The 24,005-nt window shown below is 38.8% G+C and overlaps 2 protein-coding genes across 4 annotated transcripts in view; one reads left to right on the top strand and one right to left on the bottom strand.

Moving 5' to 3' along the window:
* LOC125237462 (inositol 1,4,5-trisphosphate receptor) overlaps positions 1–7,792 on the top strand; it is a 136,469-nt gene extending 128,677 nt beyond the window's left edge. Inside the window, 4 exon segments of the mRNA XM_048144561.1 lie at positions 1,501–1,666; positions 3,074–3,234; positions 4,413–4,577; positions 5,101–7,792. Coding sequence (XP_048000518.1) covers positions 1,501–1,666; positions 3,074–3,234; positions 4,413–4,577; positions 5,101–5,193 — 585 coding nt within the window. The 3' untranslated portion in view covers positions 5,194–7,792.
* Positions 7,793–13,139: 5,347 nt separating this feature from the next.
* Positions 13,140–22,786, bottom strand: LOC125237446 (trypsin, alkaline B-like). Of its 3 annotated transcripts, XM_048144520.1 has the most exons (8): positions 22,689–22,786; positions 20,658–20,788; positions 18,870–18,955; positions 17,572–17,636; positions 16,968–17,170; positions 16,079–16,238; positions 13,618–13,769; positions 13,140–13,413 (listed from the first exon to the last, which is right to left on the bottom strand). In XM_048144520.1, the coding sequence occupies exons 1-8, from the start codon at positions 22,729–22,731 to the stop codon at positions 13,315–13,317; spliced, it is 939 nt and encodes a 312-aa protein (XP_048000477.1). In that variant the 5' UTR covers positions 22,732–22,786; the 3' UTR covers positions 13,140–13,314. The 3 variants fall into 3 exon arrangements, with proteins under 3 accessions (XP_048000477.1, XP_048000479.1, XP_048000478.1); XM_048144522.1 differs by lacking the exons at positions 20,658–20,788; positions 22,689–22,786 and adding an exon at positions 20,231–20,357; XM_048144521.1 differs by lacking the exons at positions 20,658–20,788; positions 22,689–22,786 and adding an exon at positions 19,948–20,082.
* Positions 22,787–24,005: the final 1,219 nt, after the last annotated feature.

Genomic DNA, 24,005 nt, shown 5'->3' with positions numbered 1-24,005 from the left:
ATTTTGACATAAAATATGTGTATTTTTCTATTATTATTTATAATTACGAAACAAAATTAAAAACTGAACTATGTAGATAGACTTCGTGCATCGTCAGTTCAGCGAAGCCCGGGGCGCGAGTGAAACTATGTAGTTCACCTCTGTTTTTTTTTAACCTATCAAAACGGAAAATACTTTATTTATATTTATAAAAACTAGTGATAACAGAGTAAACAGATCATAAAAACAAAACAAATAATTCACAAAGTTGGGAATGGCTGCTCCGTTATCAAAACCCAACAGTAATATTTTATTCACTAGACTTGAAACTGCCATGTCTGTGGAAACCACTATTTCACGATAGTCATTTACTAGATTTTCAATTAATTTTTATTAAGCAGAAACGTCTGCTAACGATTCTAAACATTTTTATATTAAAGGAAAAAATGGAAAAATTTACGCTTCCGGCGGGACTTGAACCCGCACCATTTTTGCAATCCGTGCAATGCTCTTACCAATTGAGCTACGGAAGCCACGCCGGACTTCGCAAATCTTTCCATGCCTTTCCTTTTGTACACACATCTTGGGGTGACGTCTAGCGCCATCTACCGACAGACTATTACATCTTGTAACGGCACTGGAGTCTCAAGTTATATTGAGAATTCACCAGTAACAATGTGCTAACCCATACTAAATTAATTTTTATTAAGCAGAAACGTCTGCTAACGATTCTAAACATTTTTATATTAAAGGAAAAAATGGAAAAATTTACGCTTCCGGCGGGACTTGAACCCGCACCATTTTTGCAATCCGTGCAATGCTCTTACCAATTGAGCTACGGAAGCCACGCCGGACTTCGCAAATCTTTCCATGCCTTTCCTTTTGTACACACGTCTTGGGGTGACGTCTAGCGCCATCTACCGACAGACTATTACATCTTGTAACGGCACTGAAGTCTCAAGTTATATTGAGAATTCACCAGTAACAATGTGCTAACCCATACTAAATTAATTTTTATTAAGCAGAAACGTCTGCTAACGATTCTAAACATTTTTATATTAAAGGAAAAAATGGAAAAATTTACGCTTCCGGATTTCCGCTTTTATTGCACGGATTGCAAAAATGGTGCGGGTTCAAGTCCCGCCGGAAGCGTAAATTTTTCCATTTTTTCCTTTAATATAAAAATGTTTAGATTTTCAATACCTAATGAACTTCAAAATTGCTTGTACGTAGACACAAGCCCTCGTTTTTAAGTCTTCACAAGTTGATCGTTGGTAAGACAGAAGACATTCGTCTTTTAACTAACGTGTACACAGAAGCCCCTGTTTCATGGTAGTCGTTACATAGGTTTTCAACACTGACCTTGAACCTCCCCTCCACAGAAGCCCCTGTTCGTAGCGCGGGTGGTAGCTATAAACATAAGGCCGGATAGCCACTTGATACCTTCGCACGTCCCAGCCCTTGTGTCATGGTAGTCGTCACATAGGTTATCAACACTGACCTTGAACCTCCCCCCCGCAGGAGCCCCTGTTCGTAGCGCGGGTGGTGTACGACCTGCTCTTCTTCTTCGTGGTGATCATCATCGTGCTGAACCTCATCTTCGGCGTCATCATCGACACCTTCGCCGACCTGCGTAGCGAGAAGCAGCAGAAGGAGCTCATACTCAAGAACCATTGTTTTATATGCGGTGAGTTCCAATAAAAATATAATCATTATTGTACGCCCCAATCAAATACTGTACCTCTAGAAAGTATCAATAATACAAAGGTAAACAACAGGCGGTCTCATCGCTAAAGAGCGATCTTTTTCATGGTACGCAGTTACTCCAGACGAGAAATCGTCTCCAGAATGCAGATCGCGTTGCCACTCTAACACGCCGCGCCTTCGTTGAGCTCTAGCAACCTTACTCACCGACAGGAACACAAGTCATTTGTTATTATTATTTGTATGTCTTATCATATCTCGGGACCATGGGTTCCCGGACGTTTGGGAGGCATGCTTGGGGCCTAAGCCAACAGCACAGAGGCCCTTTTAGACACTTTAATCTAAAGGCAAGGGATACACGTTGCGGATACCACCCCGAGCGCACAATTGGTCCCCGCCAGGTTATTACTATTCAAAGTTCAAATACATGTTACTTGTTTAGTGAAGTTTAATACGTAAATTAGTAGTTAACTTTAGAAATTGACTTAACTATTTTGCCTGAATATGCTATGAATATGTTATTGTTATTTTTAATGTTCCGCATCGCTCCTTACGTTCCAGACCCCTATTTAACGTTACTTTTGATCGTAAGAGATATGCACAATTGCACAGCATACGTTCTTCAGAAGAGTGCCCAAGTATTGTAATAGACATCTAAGTAAGATAGATCCCTTACATAGTTCTCTTTATAGTCTTAAAAACCAATTAAGGAAAATTATTTTATAACCTTTTTTACTTCCTAAAAAGTTAAATGTTTTATATTATAGCTAAACTTCATCGTTTATATAATTATGGTACACCTTGGACATCTTCATTCTAATTCACTTGTTACTACATGCTTTATAAAGATTTACGTAGTAACCATCTTTGCATACTTTTGTATTTTCAATACTTATTGTATTATGTAACCTTAGCCTTACCTTAGCATAGCTTTGCAAGTGTTATGTATTTTTACTGTTCTAAATTTTATGAACCTCCAGGTCTTTTTTAGAGTAAGTTTGCATGCGTATATTTATATGCACCCTTTTCATATGTATAAATGACTGTATGTGTTCTAAATAAATAAAAATAAATAAATAAATCATTTAGTATCAGAAGGAGCTCATACTCAAGCAATATGCGGTTAGTTTACGATACAAATAATCATTATTGCATTGGCTGTGCCGTTAAGGTGCTTCAAAGTTTTCCAAAGTTTAATACATGTTAATATTGTCTTCGGCTACCGCGATAGTTACTCATGAAATAAAACTATGGATATGTTCGTTTCCATCGTTTTATTTATTTAATACTTGTTACTTGTTTAGTGAAGTTTTAATACGTAAATTATTAGTTAACTTTATTAATTGAGTTAGACTATCTTGCCTCACCATGTTGTTTATTATTGTTGCAGGATTGAACAGATCAGCGTTCGACAACAAAACGGTCTCGTTCGAGGAACACATAAAAAGCGAACACAACATGTGGCACTACCTTTACTTCATGGTGCTCGTGCGGGTGAAGGACCCCACGGAGTACACCGGGCCCGAGAGTTACGTGCACTCTATGATTAAGGTAACACTCTTGTATAACAGTCCACCATACAATCATAATTATGGGGAGTTTTGTTACCAACGTTAAGGATTAAATATTTACAATAATTTGGTTTTGGTGTTCATTTCATAAAGTATGAGCTATTATTACAATACAAAAACGTAGAAATAGTTCGTTTTTAACCCCCGACGCAAAAACGACGGGGTGTTATAAGTTTAACGTGTCTGTCTGTCTGTCTGTGGCATCGTAGCTCCCGAACGGATGAACTGATTTCGATTTAATTTTTTTTATTTGAAAGCTGAGTTAGTCGGGAGTGTTCTTAGCCATGTTTCATGAAAATCGGTCCACTAGGCCGCGGTCGGAAGTTTTTTCAAAATTTTAATTTTTTGTAAATGTTTCATGCTTAACGTTGGTAATAAAACTGACAACAATTTTACATTTAACGCTAATTGCTGAACCTTATTTCTGAAATTCCCCTTATACAGCATCACAATTTGCGTCAGTCGTCGGTCACGAAAATTTTTGGGGGAGTTTGTGGTGTCATATCTTTACTTTTCGTCTTTGTAATCTTGGAACTAGGAGCCACGGTTAAAAGATAAGTTTTTTTTCCCCTCACCAGGTCGGAAACACGTGTTGTCCTTCAATACTAGCGGGTAAAAACGCATTTTATCCACTAGTGGATAAAGTAATTTGACTTTGAATATAGTCATTTTTTCTGCTTTAAAATTGATAAAAGTGAGTGAATCTAGTGATTACATTGATTTACCACCTGTGAAACTACTGGAAGCAGTGATAAACGCGCTTTTTGCGTTGTACTTTCCTCGCTATAGTGAGGGGAAAAGTTTTGTGTTACACTCGGGTGCAAATGTATTTTACTTCTCGTGTGTTAAAAAACTCGCAAGTTCAGGATTCTATTCTCGAACCGCACGCTTCGCTCGTGGTTCAACTGTAGAATCCTTTCACTTGCTCGTTTTTCAATTCCACACTCGGCGTTAAAATACAACTTTGCACCCTCGTATAACAAATATACACTGTCAAACGAGTCTGTCAGTAAATAAGAACAAAGAAAACTATATGCATCCTTTTCTTTAGGGTGCTAGAGAAAAGGATACCTATAGTTTTCTTTGTTCTTATTTACTGACAAACTCGTTTGACGGAGTATAACTATTCCTCTATTCTCAATGTATTTTATATTGCAGTCGAACAACCTGGAGTGGTTTCCGCGCCTGCGCGCGCTGTCGCTGATGGGCGGCGGCGAGGGCGAGGGCGGCGAGCTGGAGCTGCGCAACCTGCAGGCGCAGCTCGAGCGCGCGCAGGCGGCTGTGTGCGCGCTCACGGACCTGCTCACGGACCTGCGCGACCAGGTATCGGCCAGTGGTTTGTTTTATCATATGTACACCAGACTCCCAGATTCCTCCCGAGTGAGGTGTGTATGCGGGGATGAACGAGAACTTGATTTTAGCCTACTCATCAATATTACAGGATATTCTTACACAGATTCACTGAGTCCGAGGCTTTTAGCAGGCAGGGTCACTACCGACTAGGCCAGACCGGTAAGTATGTAGGTAAGTAGGTATAGGTATGGAGCTAAGATGTCTCTCATCCTGATTTGAAGTCAATCGGAACTTCCCTTTGCATGTATGATTGCATGCCCCAAAAGGGCAAAACTGTTGATACTCCTCTAAAATGTACTTAGTTTTACTTGCACCTACACAATTTACACAAGAAATATATCTAACTAACTCTTGCCCGCGGTTCCCTATGCCTTTGTCACTCTCCGTCCCTAAACTATTTCCACTTAAAAAACACGTCAATTTGTTGCTGCTCTGTGAAAGACGGACAAAACACACTTTCGTATTACGCAAGAAATATTTGTAATTTCCACAGATGACTGAACAGCGGAAGCAGAAGCAACGCATCGGTCTGCTGAACTCAACATCGGCGTATCTCCAGACTCTGCAAATGAACCTCCCGCCGTGAGGCCTGCTCGCACCAGTTCCGCGTGGGGACTGCGGCCGGCAGTCTTAACTATCTTGGCTAACACCCTATATTATACTTTGCCTTTTAAGTAATTTGGACAGAATTCGACCCAGCTCTTAACCATTTGATGTTTGTTTATAGTCATTTGACTTTTGAACTGTAATTATTATTATAGAGATGCGCTTTTGTTTTTGGTATTATAAACTGATTTAAACTACTGATTTAAAGGTTAAGGGATCGAATCGGCTTTCGCCGACGAAAATCGCTCGTCAGTAGGAAGACGCTTACGCGGCGTCGTCGCTGAACGCATGTTCATACGAACTAACGATTTTTGGTCTTCGCTAGATTTGGGGAGACCCCAACTCACAACCTTATTTTTTTCAGCATTTGGGGAAAAACTAAACGTATATAAAGCATATACCGTCGTGTTTTTATGTGACTTCTTTTTAGTATCTGTTTGTGACAGTAATAGTCCACTATTCTGTCACAGACCAGAGGACTTCACTACACAAAACAAAAATTTTAATTTCGTATATTTGTTAAAAACTTTCCATTTTGACATAAAAACAAATAAGTCAAAAATATCTGACAAGCGCGTAAGTATATATCCACAAATGCTGCAAAAAATGTTTATAAAATAAGTAGCGACTTCGAACTCAACCTATATTTATTCAGCGATTTATATACCTATTTATTATTTCGTGACTTTTTCGAAATTATTGTTAAGACTGGGCCAGAGTCCCCACGCCGGCGCATTGCGACTCGTCACCTCATCGCAAACGAGTAGTCCTCACTCCTACCGTGCAACGGTTACCCTGTATAAAGTAAGAAAATTCAGAATAGGTAGATGTTCTTTTTCTTTGCAAACTGTACTGGATGATGAATTATTAGACTAAACTTTTTAAATAAATTAATAGATATATTAAAATGTCTTGGGCATAGATTGCCGGGTCAAAGAAAAATCCTTAACTGCTGAAGAATTGATTATGCCAATAAATTTGCCTTTGACCCGATTTCTGTGTGAAAATTATTTTATAGAAAAATATGTTTGTTTTTCGGTTCTGTAAATGTTCTCTCTATTATCATAAATTTTGTATATAAATAAGTATTTGTCTAATAATTCAGATCTAAAAAGTAAAATATTTAATATGCTCAATCATGGAAAGCAATATTTATAAATTAAGGTAACTCGTTAGAATCTTCTAATGTGTTATAAAACCTCTCTACTGCTCGCACAACTGTAGACATTATAGTCTATAAATTAAGGATCAAATTCGATTCAAATTTCCGAAATACGTATATTGACAATTTTAAGTTACTTGACTATGACAAATGAACTCTAAAGTAGGAAAATATTAGTCAAATTTATCGTAGAAAATCTACAGATCTTATGACGTAGGATGGTGATCGCCTGTTAGGAGTTAGAAAACTTCTGATTGGCTAAAAATTGGTGTTGTATAGACTACTAAAGGTAGCAGTAGTGTAGATATATATGAATTGTACACGGATGGTGTAAAGAGAGATTTATTTCAACTCCCATTGCATAAGTTTCAATATGATATATTAGACAATACTTATTAATTGTGACCTTCTCTGAGAAAAGAATCTTAACTGGAAATAAAGCTACTTAGATGCTTCAAGGTATCTTTTCTCGTATTTAAACAATTTCATCAGATTGAAATGTTGGAAAATCTTTTTAATATACTTTTTAATATACATCTCAACTATATTTAAATCATAGCAGGTTATTTAAGAAATACTGAACTTAAGTCCGTTTTACAAGTGATGTAGGACCGATATCCATATATTAAAGGCGCCGTATTTGGCATTTATCTTTGGCATCGTTGCTTCGCTGCATCCGATATCGGATCGGATAATATGAAAATGCACTAACAGCGACTGTATAGTCACCGAGTCAGTGTCTATATTATATCATTCTCTGAAGGCCAAAAAATCACCATCATAAATAAGATCATGTCAAATATTTTATGGCCTTTTTTGTCTAATATATTATTGCATGTGACTGTATAGGCAACCAATTTGATTTCTAAGCCACTGTAAAACCTTTACACAGTAAACTTTAATGTGATTTCTATGGCAAATAGAACATGATGTTAATAAGACAGGGATCTATAGTAGCTTAGGATTAAAATTCGTTGACCGTACCTAACAATCTGACAGTCAGCTTTGTCGACAATAGCCTGCAGTCATTATTAAATGAAATCTTGCAAATGGGATTATTATAAACTAAATTGGAATCATTCTTATGCGGAGTTACTATTTTAATCTAAGCGGGTAGACGTAGACATATCTTCGATCAATGATATTCGATATACGAGTAGTTTTTACGTCTTGTTACTCTTACTCTAGGTTTCTTGAGGTTTTTATACATATATGGAACAGAAGTATAATATTTATTTACACGGTTCATCGTATCAGAAATGATAATCAAAATAAATAGTTTTATCACTGGCAAAATTTGATTTTGGAAATAGATGGGCAGAAATACTTTCAGAATTTTGTGATAGATCATATCTGCAGTTGAAATTGTTATTTAATATATGAAACCGCTTTGATTATTTAAACACAATTTTAGGGCATTATTCCTAGTGTCAATATAAAATCCAATATAAAATCGTATTTCTACTTATTAAATGTTTAAAAGCACATTAAAAATAATACATTTTTAGACGTTCCATATCTGTATAAAACCTGTTTGTGGCTTTCCAAATAAAGGTCCTTATCCAACAAGGGAGTTTTCGTCCTTATTGCAGACAAAGGGCCCTTTAAGCATGGAATGTCACATTTGAGTATCCTCTTCACTGAAACGTCCACTGAGGGAAGTATTGAAGTATGGTAGACCTTAGTTCCGATGTTCGTAAGAATTTAGAACAAACTTCATCGTTCTAGTTATGCGATTGGGGATAGAAAAGTCTGTGTCGTATTCAATTTTTTTCTATCGTGAATTTATATTTGTTTAAAATTATTAGGTACATACACACTGTGTTACCATAGGGGTAGGCAGAGCATATATACTACAGTTTCTGTGCCACCGTTAACAGATATGGGGTTGAAAGAAAGGAAATCATTTTATATCTATTTAAAATGTGAAAGTCATGTTTTTAGGAATTATCTATAATAGGTAATACTAAATTGTTTGTGTACTCGATAAGATTAATTACAAGAATTAATTAAGTTATTGTTATCGACGTCAAATCTTGTTCGTGGTAATCGTGGTTTATTTTTTCACTATCAGTCTTTAACAATTTAGATAAAAACGTGATCTATATTGTCTTTAAAACTTTTCTTATCGCAGTGGCAACAAAACATCCCGCCTGTAAGCGATAACCGTAATCTATGAACACCTACAACTTATGAATGTTTAACTCTCTTTAAAAAGGATGACTCGCTGTAAAAAATCTTGATCTGACCGACACCCCTTTCTATGAGTGGTCGGTGATCACGTGATGTTTTCTATATAAAACTGTAGTCAATTATTTAAAATTATTTTCTCCTTGCGCGTTAACGCTTGAATCCCTCGCTACGCTCAAAATCCTTGCTATGCTCAGAATGTTATTATAAAAACCTTCCACCCCCCATTTTAGGGAAGTGGGGGATTAGAAAGAGACAAAAAGTAGTCCATGTCACTCTCCATCCCTTCAACTATTTTCCACTTAAAAATCACATTCGTCGCTCCATTCTACCGTGAAAGACGGACAAACAAACCGACACGCTTTCTTTCCCATTTAAAATATTATATAGTATGGATGATATAACATAAACTTTTCTATCCCAATTGGTTTAGAGTTGAGAGTAGAGTTAATTGTTATGGGGGGCTTCAGTTGACGGCCATTTTTCTTTCAGTAGGCTAGTTGTTAGTGTTGATTATTACGTATGATATTACGAGGGCCAACTTACTCTAGGGTTTCTACTTCTACCAAGTGCACAACTATTGTTGTTTCTCTTAACATTTATGTTTATTAGACACTTAACATGATATTTTTCCTCTCGTCTTCCAAACATCTGGAGAAGCATGCTGTTTCGCGAGGTAAAAATATGAATGTCGGGAAAATGAACAAGAATTGTGTGCGTATGGTTACTAATGTTTTTACTGTTTTCTTACCCTTTTGGATACTCATTTTTTAAGCACTTATTTAAAAGTGCGTCTTAGTATTGAAATTTAAAAAATGCCTTAAATATTGTTAACAAACTGGCCAATGTTAACGTACACAGACATCAGAATGACATATTTTATTACCAGTTTTATATTATGCTCGTACTTAACGATACATGTATAATTGTATATGTATTTGAACAGCCGATAAGCACTAAAAATAAATAAAATGGTTAAAATATCCTTTCGATGTCAAAGTACATTATAATTGGCCTAAAAGTGAGTATTTAAAGGGTTAAATACTTGTTGTTATCACTGTTATTCTTCCCTGTTAGTACAGTCTGCATTATACTTATAAATACATGGTACCTATATATTATATACCTATCTACTAATGTAGCCGAATAACGAAGCTCCCCAATTTTTGGATGTGCAATAAGTAATAGCTCAAAATCTGTTACCTATTTACATTAGTTAGAGTATTGAATTTTATTCAAATCTTGTAAAGATCTGTATTGTGTGGTTGAATTGTACTTTTGTTAGTTATTTTATTGTAAAGAACGGGTTGTTTCATTTTACGTTTGTAATTTGTGTGCACCCTGTTAGTCGCTAATACTGCTTTTAGCACTTGACGTAAAATTGTTTTAAAAATAAATTTACTAATGTACAAATATGTGACCTTATTGAAATTATATAAGGTCTACATTTAAGGTTTCTTAGTATCTCGATCTGTATGACTCATGTACAAAATCGCCTACAAAAAAGTCAAAATGTCGATAAATAAGTTACAAGTGAAAATGTCGATAAATAAGTTACAAGTGAAAATGTCGATAAATAAGTTACAAGTGAAAATGTCGATAAATAAGTTACAAGTGAAAATGACGATAAATAAGTTACACGTGAAAATGACGATAAATAAGTTACACGTGAAAATGTTGATAAATAAGTTCTGATTAATCGTATAAAATCGGAAAATGTTTGTTATATGTATACAATATAAATGTGTTCATAACTCTGAATTATGTCTCTAGTATGTTTTAGAGAACTTTTAATTTTTCACTTGGAGTTCTTACGGCGCGCTACGCATGTTTTTTTTAAATAATTCTCTATAGTGAATATAATAATGGCTTTACTAATGTCAGTGCTAAAATGCAATATTAGCGTCATTAAGTTAGTTTAAGTGAAAGTTTTCGACGAGAGTTGTTCAGTAAATGACAAATAGTTTAATGACGGAATTGGATCTAACGTAGGGTAAATATCGGATAAGAACACTGATTATTTGTGTTCAATATTTGTTTTGGCTGTAGAAATAAATTATTTATTCTATTACATACAAAATATTTGAAAATGTTACTTAAAATATTACATAAGTGATTGTTTCATCGTAATTTTTTATTCTGTTGAAGTAAAACTGCCTTAATATGTTTATTTGTTAATTACGAAGTCAACAGCCAAAATAGGTCAATGAACAATATCAAAACCAGTGCCATCTCTAGTGTCACGACAAACATACATACATGCCAAAAAACTTCCTTACCCCTATGTACTTAACTCTTTTATTGTAAAATGTATTTTTAATATCGTATTTAGTCAAACAGCTATGATAATTATAGTTATCAGTGTCTGTTTCTACTTCTTTCGAATTATTACCTCGTTTTGATCTTCCTTAGAAAATCTGTCACCAAAATCGTGTTTTTTTGTTACTTTCTTACATTCCCAATGTTTCTTTATTACTATCGAATTTTATATAAATCTGTTATTAGCCTTCTAGATCTCTATCGATCCAAGTGAATCTATATCTATATACATAGAGTTTTATAGCAATATTATCGTATTTATTGCACAGATACATTCCTAGTGTATTTTTATATAATTTATTCTATCTAGTGTTGATCTGTATTTTGGAATCTAAAAGCGAAATTATTGGATCTTATATTTGTACTAACTGAGACGGGGGCGCACGATCCGACACGACTCGCCGTGTCGTGTCGTGATGTGACGTGTCGTGTCGTGTCGTGCGTCGCTCTCGCGGTGTTTTATTGTGAATGCCGTTGTGATGTACGCAATAAAACATGTTTTGTTTTACTGAAAAATAAAGATATGGCACAATTTATTGTTTCATTTCATAATTTGTAAAGGCATGTCCTAATAGAACCAACTTAGGTTAATGACTACGTAATCAATATAGTGGGTGGTACGGTACCGAATCTGTTATTGTAGACAAACACATTTCTAATTAAATTATAGTCTTAGCTCAAAATCACCAACCTGCCTGTTGGCAATGTTACAATTTGGATTTCTTTCAACCCCTTTTTGCCAAGAGAGGCACTGAAACTTAGTAGTTCAGTGCTCTGCCTACCCCTTTATGGGATACAGGCGTGATACTCATACTAAGAATCGTACCTCTATTTTTTAGCGCCACCTAATATTATCATTTTTTCAAAATGTGTATTGACATGATATCATAATTTTAAAATAAAGAAATATGTGATTTGTTCTAATAAAAAAATAAAAACACGCAAACATATTTGGGGAAAATATGATTTTGGCCACTTTCAGGCTGCGAAACAGCGCCATCTAGTTTTAAGCCTAAAAGGCCCATACATTTCAGAGGTACGCTTTTTTGTATGGACTTTGTATCCTTTACTATCCTTGTATCCATTTATGAACCTTTTGAACGCTTTGCCTCTCGCGTCAAAATGTGGCCTACGCGTCAATACTTCTAGGAACTACTTATAGTAAAAACTAAAATAAGAAATAAAAATCTGCTGTATTTATATACAAAACAATATATTTACAAAAGATTTCTTACAAAATATATGTCATGTTATTCTTATGCTACAGTTGGTTTGCCTAGAGAAGCTGTCCTTTACAGATAGCGCCACTGTACTCATGTCAATCCGACCGAATAACTTGTTGGCCAAAGCACCTATTGTCAGGGCAATACTGATATTGAACGAAGTCTCCACTAAAATTGATCTGTTTAGCTGCACGCTGGCTGAATTCACATACTACAAGTCGGCAACTATGTTCTTTGCCGTCAAGTAGCTAGTATAGGTACATTGTAAAATTCTATTATTTTTGTGTTGTTATTTATTATTAATATTGTGTTTTTTATATGTAATATATATCATGTGTTGATCTAGTAGTAGTAGTAGTAATCACTTTATCGTGTACAACAGTTTATATACAACTAACTTTTGCCCGCGGCTTCTCTCGCGATAGAAAGAGACGAAAAGTAGCCTATGTCACTCTCAATTTCCACTTATAAAATAAAATCACGTCAATTCGTCGCTCCGTTTTGCCGTGAAAGACGGACAAACAAAAAGACACACACACTTTCCCATTTATAACATTACTATGGATTTGTAGGAATAGAGATAAAAAAGGCGAGCTTATCCCTCTAAGGGATCTCTTCCAGCTTGGTCTAGTCTGTAAGTGATATATTTAATTAATTTTAAATAAATAAATTCTTTTCTATTCATACTACCGTATGCTATCTCTTTCTTGCCGGACCCATGGTTACCCTCCTCCAACTGAGGAGGTACTAAAACCTAAGGCATACGGCCGGTGTAGCTTTACTTGACATTCATAACTCATAAGCGCATTGTAATATGCCTCATTGAAAAAAAAAATCTTCTCATTAAATGCGTTTTCACATTATCCGATCCGATATCGGATGTCGGCCCAATATCCCATACATTACAGGCGCCATCTTGGATTTATTCTATTGAAATCCTTCCGACATCCGATATCGGATCGGATAATGTGAAAACGGACTTAGGGCACTTGCACCACCCGCTTAATTCAAGGTTAGTGGGCTGTCAAAGTCCATGTAAAATGCTGGGTTAACCTCGGGTTAAAATGGAGGGTTCCATTTTCGGTGGTGCAAGTGACCTTAAATGCCTTAAAACGAATACTTTATGCTGGTGGCGCCATCTATAAAACCTTTGACATATACCAACCCATCGCTGGCAACTGAATCAGTCTATGATCAATATTATTAGTTATAAGTGGTTGCTGAACGCGGAGGAAGCGAAGAACGACAGAAGTAACAGCACCAAGCTGGTCTGTCCGAGAGATGGCGCCCCGTTGTAACGCGTCACCTGCAAACAGATAAAATACCTTATTATCACTACGTTCGGGTATTTTTTGTGCTGGTGGCAGATTGGCAATTTTTATATATAATGTTGTCGGAATGTTTTTCAAATTAAATTTCAAAGTTTAAGGATGGCTGGCAACCCTAGCCGAGAAAACAATACAAAGAGAGTGTCCGTCAATTTTTAGTTGTGTGATAATGCAGTACTCACCGTGGAGTTGATCCAGTTGGTATACGCTGCCACCCTAGCGTTGACGCCAGGGTAGTAGGGGTGCGCGCAGCTCTCCCCCCACGAGGTCACCCCCACCACCACACCCGAGTAGATGACTGGCCCCCCACTGTCGCCTTGGCATGCGTCACGACCTGTAAATGGATAGATACATTTATGTCCGGAAAAATGTGCATGTAGTGATGATGAAGCCGGTTTTGAAATAGTACATTACGATACAAGTGCGTAAAAAAGGAAGTTCGAAACGAGTGGCGATAAATTAAAACACGACCCGAAGGGAGTGTTTTAAATCGACACGAGTTACGAATCTCCTTTTCGCACGTGTATCGTACGACGTTTTTCAGTGCAGTTAAGCCTCCGAAGTTTCGACCTGGCATGTAATGAACCACTTCTCGCACTAGTGCGCAAAAAAAAACAATATCTGTACTGAAAAATTCATTATTACGTAATATAGGGACCATCAATTGTAATTAGTAACTTGTAGCTAAAAGAAATGGGAAATACGAGCAAGGATGATTTATAAAGGATGGACAATCTTCATACTAAGCATCGTACCTCCATTTTATAGCGCAATCTATTAAATAGGTACTATCATAACTACGTACACTAATGAGGCCTAAACATGTCCTTATATTTAAGTGAGATCATGATATCAAAAAAAATTTAATAGGTTTGTTTTTAAGATTAAAATATCATAAAAATATTGGTAAAAAATTTTTGCCACTTCTAGGCTGTGAAACAGCGCCTTGTCTAGTTTTATCCCTGAATTGTGGGCCATTTCAGAGGTGAAGTTTTATGAGATTGTCAGTCCCGGTATATATCGTCCTTGGTGCGTCATAATAATGCTTATCTAAACTTAAATGTTTACTAGGAAGACGTGCCATGTTATCGATCGCCTGATATCTTAATCGAAAGTAACAAAAAATAATGAATATATTATCTATGAGAGTTTTGAATGATTCACGGTTATTTTCATTAGACTTATATTGACCGGGATATAGACCGTGATTACCTTTTTGATTTTTGTCGAGCTCCCGATATTTCGACGCAGTTGCATGCATCATGATCACGGAAAACTGACGAAGGCGGGTGGATGTTAAAGTTGTATAGACAGCGCGCGATCTACCCTCCTTCGCGCGCGTCGGCTGCGTTCACTTTCAGCGTTACCACTGGTCGCGTTCACACTCGATGGTCTGTCCAAACACACTACACTCACAGTGTCACTACGTTTGTTCAATTCTGACTTCACCGGTTTTTTACACAAACAAATCACTGGATTCCATACATTAGATAGTTTGAAGCCATCCTCACGATTGAAATTTTTATATTTGTGAATCTCAATGGCTTCTCTTACCAATCTCGGTATGTAGTGGCGTTCCGTCGAAATTACCTTAGGACTATGCAACTCGATCCAATGATTTGCACCCGACTCAATGAGGGCGCCACTACATACCGAGATTGGTAAGAGAAGCCATTGAGATTCACAAATATAAAAATTTCAATCGTGAGGATGGCTTCAAACTATCTAATGTATGGAATCCAGTGATTTGTTTGTGTAAAAAACCGGTGAAGTCAGAATTGAACAAACGTAGTGACACTGTGAGTGTAGTGTGTTTGGACAGACCATCGAGTGTGAACGCGACCAGTGGTAACGCTGAAAGTGAACGCAGCCGACGCGCGCGAAGAAGGGTAGATCGCGCGCTGTCTATACAACTTTACGAGTAACATCCACCCGCCTTCGTCAGTTTTCCGTGATCATGATGCATGCAACTGCGTCGAAATATCGGGAGCTCGACAAAAATCAAAAAGGTAATCACGGTCTATATCCCGGTCAATATAAGTCTAATATTATCTATGGATTATATGAGACAATATTATCATTAATATCGTTATTTACCTACCTACTGATCGTTCTATCTAGATGTAATCTTTTAATTAAATATGATAACTGTTTATCCCAGAATTAAAACATATACGAACAGGTAGGTTAGCCTTTAAACATCAAAATTCTACGAAATTATAACAATTAAAATTATGTAACCACCACACAAGGATAGGTATGGAAAGTAGCTTGGTGCTTGGTAAGACTCTGTATTCCTATCATACTGGCTGCCCTGAATTGTAGATGCTATACAATAGTTACAAAAGTAATTGATATATTCTGTGAGTCTCGTGAAAAAGGGTATAACTCAAATTGACTCGGTGAAAAAGGTCACAAGTCCGTGGTGGGACTTGTGCTCTTTTGAAGTGGGGAGTTAGAGAGACACAAAAGGTAGCCTATGTCACTTTTAATCCCTTCAACTATCTCCACCTAAAAAAATACGTCAATTCGTCGCTCCGTCTTGCCGTGAAAGACGGACAAACAAACAGACACATACACTTTCCCTTTATTTCCCATTTATAATATTATAAATATAAATATATAAAAGTATGGATAAATTACCTCCAACATCGAGTATGCCGCTGCACATCATGCTGCTGGTGACGGGGTAGGGCGAGTTGTTGACGATCTCCAGGTTTCTGTAGCGCTGCGCGCAGACGGCTGTGTTGATCGTGTACACCCAGACCTCATTCAGGATCGTCGATGTCGGGCCTGGTACAGCCTGCGAGCATACGGGCAAAGAATAAGGGTCCAGCCACGACTTTGGTCTAAAGCGCGACAGCGGTGAGCGGCGGCCATACGTGCGAATGAATAGTCCCATCGCTGTGTCTCGCTCCAATGTATGGCCGCCGCTCACCGCTGTAATGTCGTGGCTGAGCCGTAAGGGCCCATTTCTCAGAACTCGCATACGAGTTTTATTACACTTCAGTATTTGATGGATGTGCAAATTTGTATGTAACCTCAAGAGCCCGCAATGTAACTAAAATCGCATGCGAGTTCGCCGTCTAAATCAGGCCTAAGTATATAGAGCGTGTTTTGATAGCGGGTCAGTAAAGGCAGGTTCCGTCTATCAGATCCCGTGCTGCCACTCAAAAATGGTCTTAAAGACCTTTCTTCGATTTTTAATATGAAAATTGGTGTTTGACAGATTTGGACATACAGGCTGCGAGAAAAAGCTCATTATTCACAAACTTTTTTCATTCCCATTCCTATCAAGGATCAAAAGCTTGTATAGGATCATAAAAAAAGTTTCGGTTAAAAAATCCTAAGCACAACTGCTGAGACCAACAACAGCTCACAATCTGATGAAGGCGCTAAGGATATTGAGAGGGAAGGAAGATTTTCATAAGTCAGTCGTAAGGACCTATTTAAAAAGGACTTATTTTGGATAAAGGTGAAACAATTATTAACCTAAATACTCTCTAGCCACATGAATGTAGGAGTAACTTACCGTGGTCTGACCCCACCCGACGACCCACACCACGGCGTTATCCGGCACAACGCTGCCCTGCGTGGGTATAGTGGCAGTAGCGACGTTGGCGCTCAACGTGACAGTGGTTGACAGTAACAATACAGAGATGTCGTTGTCGCGCGGCGCGTCGAGGTTGTAGCGTTCGTGGTTGATGATGCGGGATACGCGGTATACGGAACCGCCTGGAAACAATTTTTTATGTTCATTTTCTTTATTTGGGAAACTAACAGTACATGAGAATACAAAAAGTTTGCCATAGGTAATAAATCCGGACCTAAAACAGTATCCACTAATAACTAAACACAGACAACAAATCCTTTGCTCTGAAAAATTATAATTTAAAAATGTGTTTGCTCCAATTCTTCAAAAGTTCATCTAAGTTTCTCTCTTTAGGTGGTCAATTTAGGTGGTGTAAATTTTGGTTTTGTAAATTGTTCCTTGTCCATCATAGGAGGTACGCAGTTTTTCGGATTTGTGTTTTTTGTCCACAATGGCAACACCGTCCATTATAGGGTATTTTACATTAGTCATATACTTCTGGTTAGCCTTTACAAATGGATGAAGTAAGTTATATAAAACATACCGGTATTGAGAGTAGCGGAGCCGACGCGGCAGGAGAAGAGACTGGCACTGAACAACACGTTCCGGCTGAAATAGGTTTTATTTACACTGTCAGTTTAATCCTTCCAGGTAACAGGTTGAACGGAGCCTTAAAAGTTAGATAAGTATTATTATAAATTAAGAAAGACACTACACAAACACTACTGATCGCTGAAATTTGTAATGTGGGGATTTTCGGGCGTGGAAAATGTAGCTTAGTCCCGGGAATCGAGTTTTAGAATTAAGTCACCCAGGTACCGGATTCTAAATCATCATCCTCCTTGCGTTATCCCGGCATCTGTCATGGCTCATGGGAGCCCTCCGGGCTAAGGCACTATTTTTATAGTTTAACCTGAAGGTTTTGTACGCCACATATATATGAGTATGTTTATATTGTTTTACCACCACTGTAATCAGGGTGGCTAGCCGAATGGCACAATCGCTCACGAAACGCTCACGAAACGAAGCGCTAGTAGATATCTATCTCTATCGCGCTTGCGTATTGGCGCGACAGAGCCAGCGGCGTATCGCTTTCGTTTGGCGTCGGAGAAATGCCATTCGGCTACGGGGCCTGTTTGACATAAATACAAATAAAACACTTTGGACTTTGGGTAACTAGGCCTTATAAGAATCAGTCCGATTTCCTCACGATGTTTTCCTTCACCGAAAAGCGACTGACAAATATCAAATGACATTTCGCATATAAGTCCGAAAAACTCATTGGTACGAGCCGGGGTTCGAACCCGCGACCTCCGGATCGAAAGTCACACGCTCTTACCGTTAGGCCACCACCGCTGTTTATACTACTGAATTCTATATAAGACTGATAAAGGGCAAGTTGATTCAACCCCATTTGACAGACACATCATCGTCACGCAGCAGACGTCTATGGAACTTCCCATACAATACAATTTTCCCCTTACTAGCTCGAAAACTCGGGTGAAAATGTATTTTACTTCTCGTGTGTTAAAAAAACTCCCAAGTTCAGGATTCTATTTTCGAACCACTCGCTTCGCTCGTGGATCAACTATAGAATCCTTTCATAATTTTAGAACAAAACGGGACTTAATCGTGTAAACACTTACATTTACATTATGAGTGCAAATCGTGTTAGTCTAAATCAATATATAGAATCCTTTCACTTGCTCGTTTTTCAATTCCACACTCGGCGTTAAAATACAACTTTGCCCCCTTGTATAACAAATAACTATTAACGAACGCTTTAACGGTGACAAATGGTTTGATGCAACCGGCCTTAAGTAAATAAATTGCCTCACATACCTGTCGACGAAGCAGTGGGCGGCGGAAAGCACATGTCGCCGCGTGATGAGGGTGCCGCCACACGACAGCTGGTTGCTGTTCAGCACCTGCAAGAGAACTCATTCGTAAAGGGGCTCCCACAAACGCCCTATCACTATCTAAATGGCAACAAAGTGTACGGCCTAACGGCTCAGCCACGACATTGGTGAGAGAGAAATAAAAACGCTGCCATTCTGAGCAGAATAGCACAGGATAGGAATAAGTTCCGAGAGATGGTCGCCGACGTCCGACGGGGACATGGCACGAGAAGAAGAAGAAGACAGCGGTGAGCGGCAGCCATACGTGCGAATGAAAAATCCCATCGCTGTGTCTCGCTCCAATGTATGGCCGCCGCTCACCGCTGTCGCGATTAGACCAATGTCGAGGCTGAGCCGTTAGGCCGTACACTTTGTTGCCATTTAGATAGTGATGATAGATAGTGAGACTGGGCGTGCAGCAGGGCGGGCGTGCGGCGTGCATGTCAAACAATTGAAGCTTATACAAGTGTCCTGAGTCGACGCTGCATAGGGTGTACGCTGTACGCACGCTCGTCCGCCCCGCCGAACGCTACGCATCGAGCGTCCACTCAGGCCTTAGTGCGTTTGCACATTATCCGATCCGATATCGGATGTTGGACCGATATCCCATACATTGCCTACAGGCGCCATCTTAGATTTTTCCATTGAAATGTTTCCGATATCCGATATTGGATCGTTAAAACGGACTCGTTGGTTGTTGTTTAAACTGTTGTACCTAACTACATTTTACCTCCATGCAATGGTAATTAACTATTAAGAGTAGGCTTAGAGTAGGTAAATAATTGTGTAGACGTTCATAAACGTTCAGTAAAGTTATCAAGCCGATAAAGTTCATTTGTCCCTTTCTATCACACCAATACGTCGGAATTGTCGGAAAGGGACAAACGAACTTTATCAGTGTGATAACTTTAGTGAACTTTTATGGATAAAGGGGTAAATCTTAACCCTTGTGAATTTGCATTTCGATACAAAAATTAGGAAGGTGACAAGCTCTTTATAGTAGAGTACCAGTAGAAACTGACCTGTACAGTGTAGGGGTACCGACTGATGGGAGCCGGGGAGCCCCCGATAATGCGGGTGCCGGCATTCTCTGGTCTATACATACTGACCCGCAGGGGTACCAGCCTGGGGCCTGGAGCCATCATAAACTGACCTGTACAGTGTAGGGGTATCGACTGATGGGAGTTGGGGAGCCCCCGATGATACGTGTGCTGGCGCCAACCTCCTCTGGTACATTCTCTGGTCCATACATACTGATGACCTGTAGGGGTACCGGCCAGGGGCCTGGAGCCATCATAAACTAACCTGTACAGTGTAGGGGTACCGGCTGATGGGAGCCGGGGAGCCCCCGATGATACGTGTGCCGGCGCCAACCTCCTCTGGTACATTCTCTGGTCCATACATACTGATGACCTGTAGGGGTACCGGCCAGGGGCCTGGAGCCATCATAAACTAACCTGTACAGTGTAGGGGTACCGGCTGATGGGAGCCATGGGAGCCCCCCGATGATAGTTCTAACCTAACCTAACCAACCTACTTTTCTGGTACATATGTTTAAGGTCCAGTACTAACCTAACCTAACCTATTTTTCTGGTAGCAGCGCCGTTGTGTGTAGGGGTCACAGTTCTAAGCTAATCTACTGTAATGGTAAATGTAGGATTTAATTTATTGTACAATTTTTTTTATTCTAACTGTGCTTTAGGACGCACCCCTGGAGCCATCATAAACTAACCTGTACAGTGTAGGGGTACCGGCTGATGGGAGCCGGGGAGCCCCCGATGATACGTGTGCTGGCGCCAACCTCCTCTGGTACATTCTCTGGCAGAGTCACAATCGTCACATTGTGCTCTATTGCTGCTGACGCTGGCAAACAGGAAATATCACAATTTGTACATTTATTAGCAAAATTTAACGTAGCAAGTTTTTGTCACAGCCATAATGCGTCATTCGAGGCTAAGACCAGGTGGTTCCTAACCTGGGGGTAACCCCCGAACAGTCGAGGATAAATTGGGCAGCTATTTAGATAAGATCATTTTAAAATGTAATGTTTTGAAAAGAAGTGGCCCGCCGAGTTTCTTGCCGGTCCCATAGTGGATACCCCCCCTCCAACTGAGGGGGGACTGAAATCTTCTCGAGGCTAAGGCGTAGGGTTAGAGCCGGCGTAGCTTTATTTGACGTTCATAGCCTACTTGGAAAATAAATATTTAATTTCATTTAATTCTGGTATGCTTAGATAAAAACTGACATACTAATTAATACAACATTCTGATCCGTCCATTTGTCCCCACTAAGCACATAGGGCAATGGATGTGTTTATATGCCTACCGTAATTACCTATTATCCGTCTTTATAGAAATTTCCGCCTGGTTTTAGTACAAGTTTCGTAAAATTTACTAGATTAAACTAAAATGTAGTAATTCTTTTTACTGAAAGATAGGCGATCATTTCAACTTTAAGCCTCCGCCACACATAAAGCGTTTTGATAGCGTAGCGTTAGTCAGCGGAGCGCAATGATAGCGGTGCGTCGGCGGAACGCTGGCGTTCCGCTCGCAATCCGCGCTCGTTAGTTCCCAGTTCCCACCGGCGTCCGCTGGGCGCAACGTGGGCGCAACGACAGCGTTCGTCCGGAGCACCGCTATCGTTGCGCTCTGCTAACGCTCCGCTACCGCTCCGCCTACGCTATCAAAACGCGCATGTGTGGCCGAGCTTTAAAGACAGGCCAAGATATGAATCCAAGGCAGTGTTTCAAGATAAATACCTAAACCGTTTTCGACTGTGGCTTCATGGACAGGGGAAATAACCTATCAATATTGTTAGACTGTTGGTATCATTCTAACAATTACACTTTACACGTGGGTCCCCATTAACTAGTTTGAATTTTCGTAAATGACCTTTCTTTGTTCTTAATCATTCATTAGAAGTATCGGTGGCGTGTGTATAACTGAATCACAATTAAACAATGTGAATTATCAGTGTGACGTATCAATATCAGGATATCAGTATATTCGGTTTCAAAATAGCCAAGTAGGAAGTGTGACTAATAATGAGTAAGTACTTATATTAGTACCTAAGTCGTAGGTAGAACTTTGGCAAAATACACGAGAAATCGTAAATAATTAAGATCGTTTCTTTATGATAAATGATATAGATTACCTACCAAAAATATTATTTTTGTAAGTAGATAGGTAGGTAATAATAAATAAATAATCAATGGAGATTCGTCAGCTAATATTAACAATGGTCCCTATAGGTACCATTAGTTGCTCAAAAGGTGCATTCCTCGAAATGTTCCTTAGGTAGGTACAGAATACTTTCTCAATATAATCAAATCCGTAAACCTCGATAATATTTAGTTAATTTAGGTTTATACACATTAAGTTTCCAAATAAGCCCTATTAGTCCTATTACGATACTTAATTTAGCTAACTATCCTCCCAAGTAGATTGGTAGTTTTTCTAATATATCCATATGTGTAATTATGAACTAATATATTTTCCTTTTTTATTGTGAGTTACAATTCGCAAATTATAAATGCAGACATCAATTGCTATGAAAAAATCAACAGTTAATGTTTACAACTTTACATTTTCGTTCATTCTTTCATTGCAATTGATATCTGTACAATGTCTGCCTGTGTTACAATTTGGCAGTTGGTATTTTTATTTACAATGATCTAATATTCTAATAGGTACTTAATTCGTTGATAAAACTATTTACTTTTAACAGTAAAGATAATGCCAATAAAGTTTAAATAAATACTAACCATAGCAACAGCCGACAACCAAAAGCGCGAAGTACCTCCACATGTTCACAACTCACACAAATAGAACGACCACACAGCTTCAACGACTGAATTATATTGTACTTACCATCTTATCACTATCGATGTTATCAACCACAATCAGTCTGCGATCGAGGGATCACCTGCGGATATTCACTTACATATTCATCCGTAAGGACGTGGCAGCATCATCAACATTAGTGCGTTTTCACATTATCCGATCTGATATCGGATGTAGGACCGATATCCCATACATTACAGGCGCCATCTTGGATTTTTTCCATTGAAATCCTTCCGACATCCGAAATTGGATCGGATAATATAGAAACGGACTTAGACTAGAGGCTCGGGGAGCTTTAGACCTTCGCGACATGCTTAGAAAACGCAAAAGTGAAAAATACGTCACAGTCAAGTCACAATAGTCTCAAGCGCAATATCCCTGGTACTCAAGTTTTATCTGGCAATTTCCGCATTTTACAAAATTTCAAAAACTGGATCGTGCGGGTGTTATCGTTGTCTTTTCCTTCCTCTTCTTCTGTGTTGTATAAGGCACTGGTTCCACCGCGAGCTAGTAAACTATGAGCTATAAAAATGAACAAAAGATAATCACTCCCGTGTAAATAAAAGAGACACGGCGATGTTTATAGTTACTAGCCCAGCGGTGAGATATCATGCAATATCGTCGTGTATATTTTATTTGCACGGGAGTGCTTATCTTTCGTTCGTTTTTATAGCCGATAGCTCATAGCTTACTAGGTAGCTAGCGGTAGCACCCGCGCCTAAGTTATATTAAGCCAGTTACATCTTGTCAGATTATCATAAAGTGTAAGGGTCAATTTGGGACCGGCATTTCCGATCACCAAAAATGGTGTCAGTGTCCGAATGCAAGTCAAACCTGCGCACCACTGGTATCGCACTGGTTTACTCAGCAGCGGAATACTGCGCCCCTGTGTGGTCAGAAAGCGCTCACGTGGGCAAGGTGGATGCCAAACTGAATGAGACTATGCGGTGTATATCAGGATCGGTTAAGTCCACCCCTTCCTATTGGCTACCAACACTATGCCACATAGCACCTCCACATTTGAGGAGAAAACATGCACTCGGGAGAGAAGCTGAGAAGATCAGATCCAACCCAGCATTGCCTATTCACAATGAGTTTTTCTACCCACCACCTCAACGCCTAAAGTCCCGAAGTCCTGCGTATGCTGCTGCTCAAACTCTAAATGGTTTCAATGTGACTGAAGCATGGAAAACTGAATGGACTACTGCTTCCGCTGGCTCCCACATAGATCCGACTTC

Source organism: Leguminivora glycinivorella, chromosome 21 (assembly GCF_023078275.1).
Source record: "Leguminivora glycinivorella isolate SPB_JAAS2020 chromosome 21, LegGlyc_1.1, whole genome shotgun sequence".
Lineage (NCBI taxonomy): Eukaryota > Metazoa > Arthropoda > Insecta > Lepidoptera > Tortricidae > Leguminivora > Leguminivora glycinivorella.
Note: the sequence above shows the minus strand (reverse complement) of the source record. Positions and strands in the feature narration are given on the sequence as shown.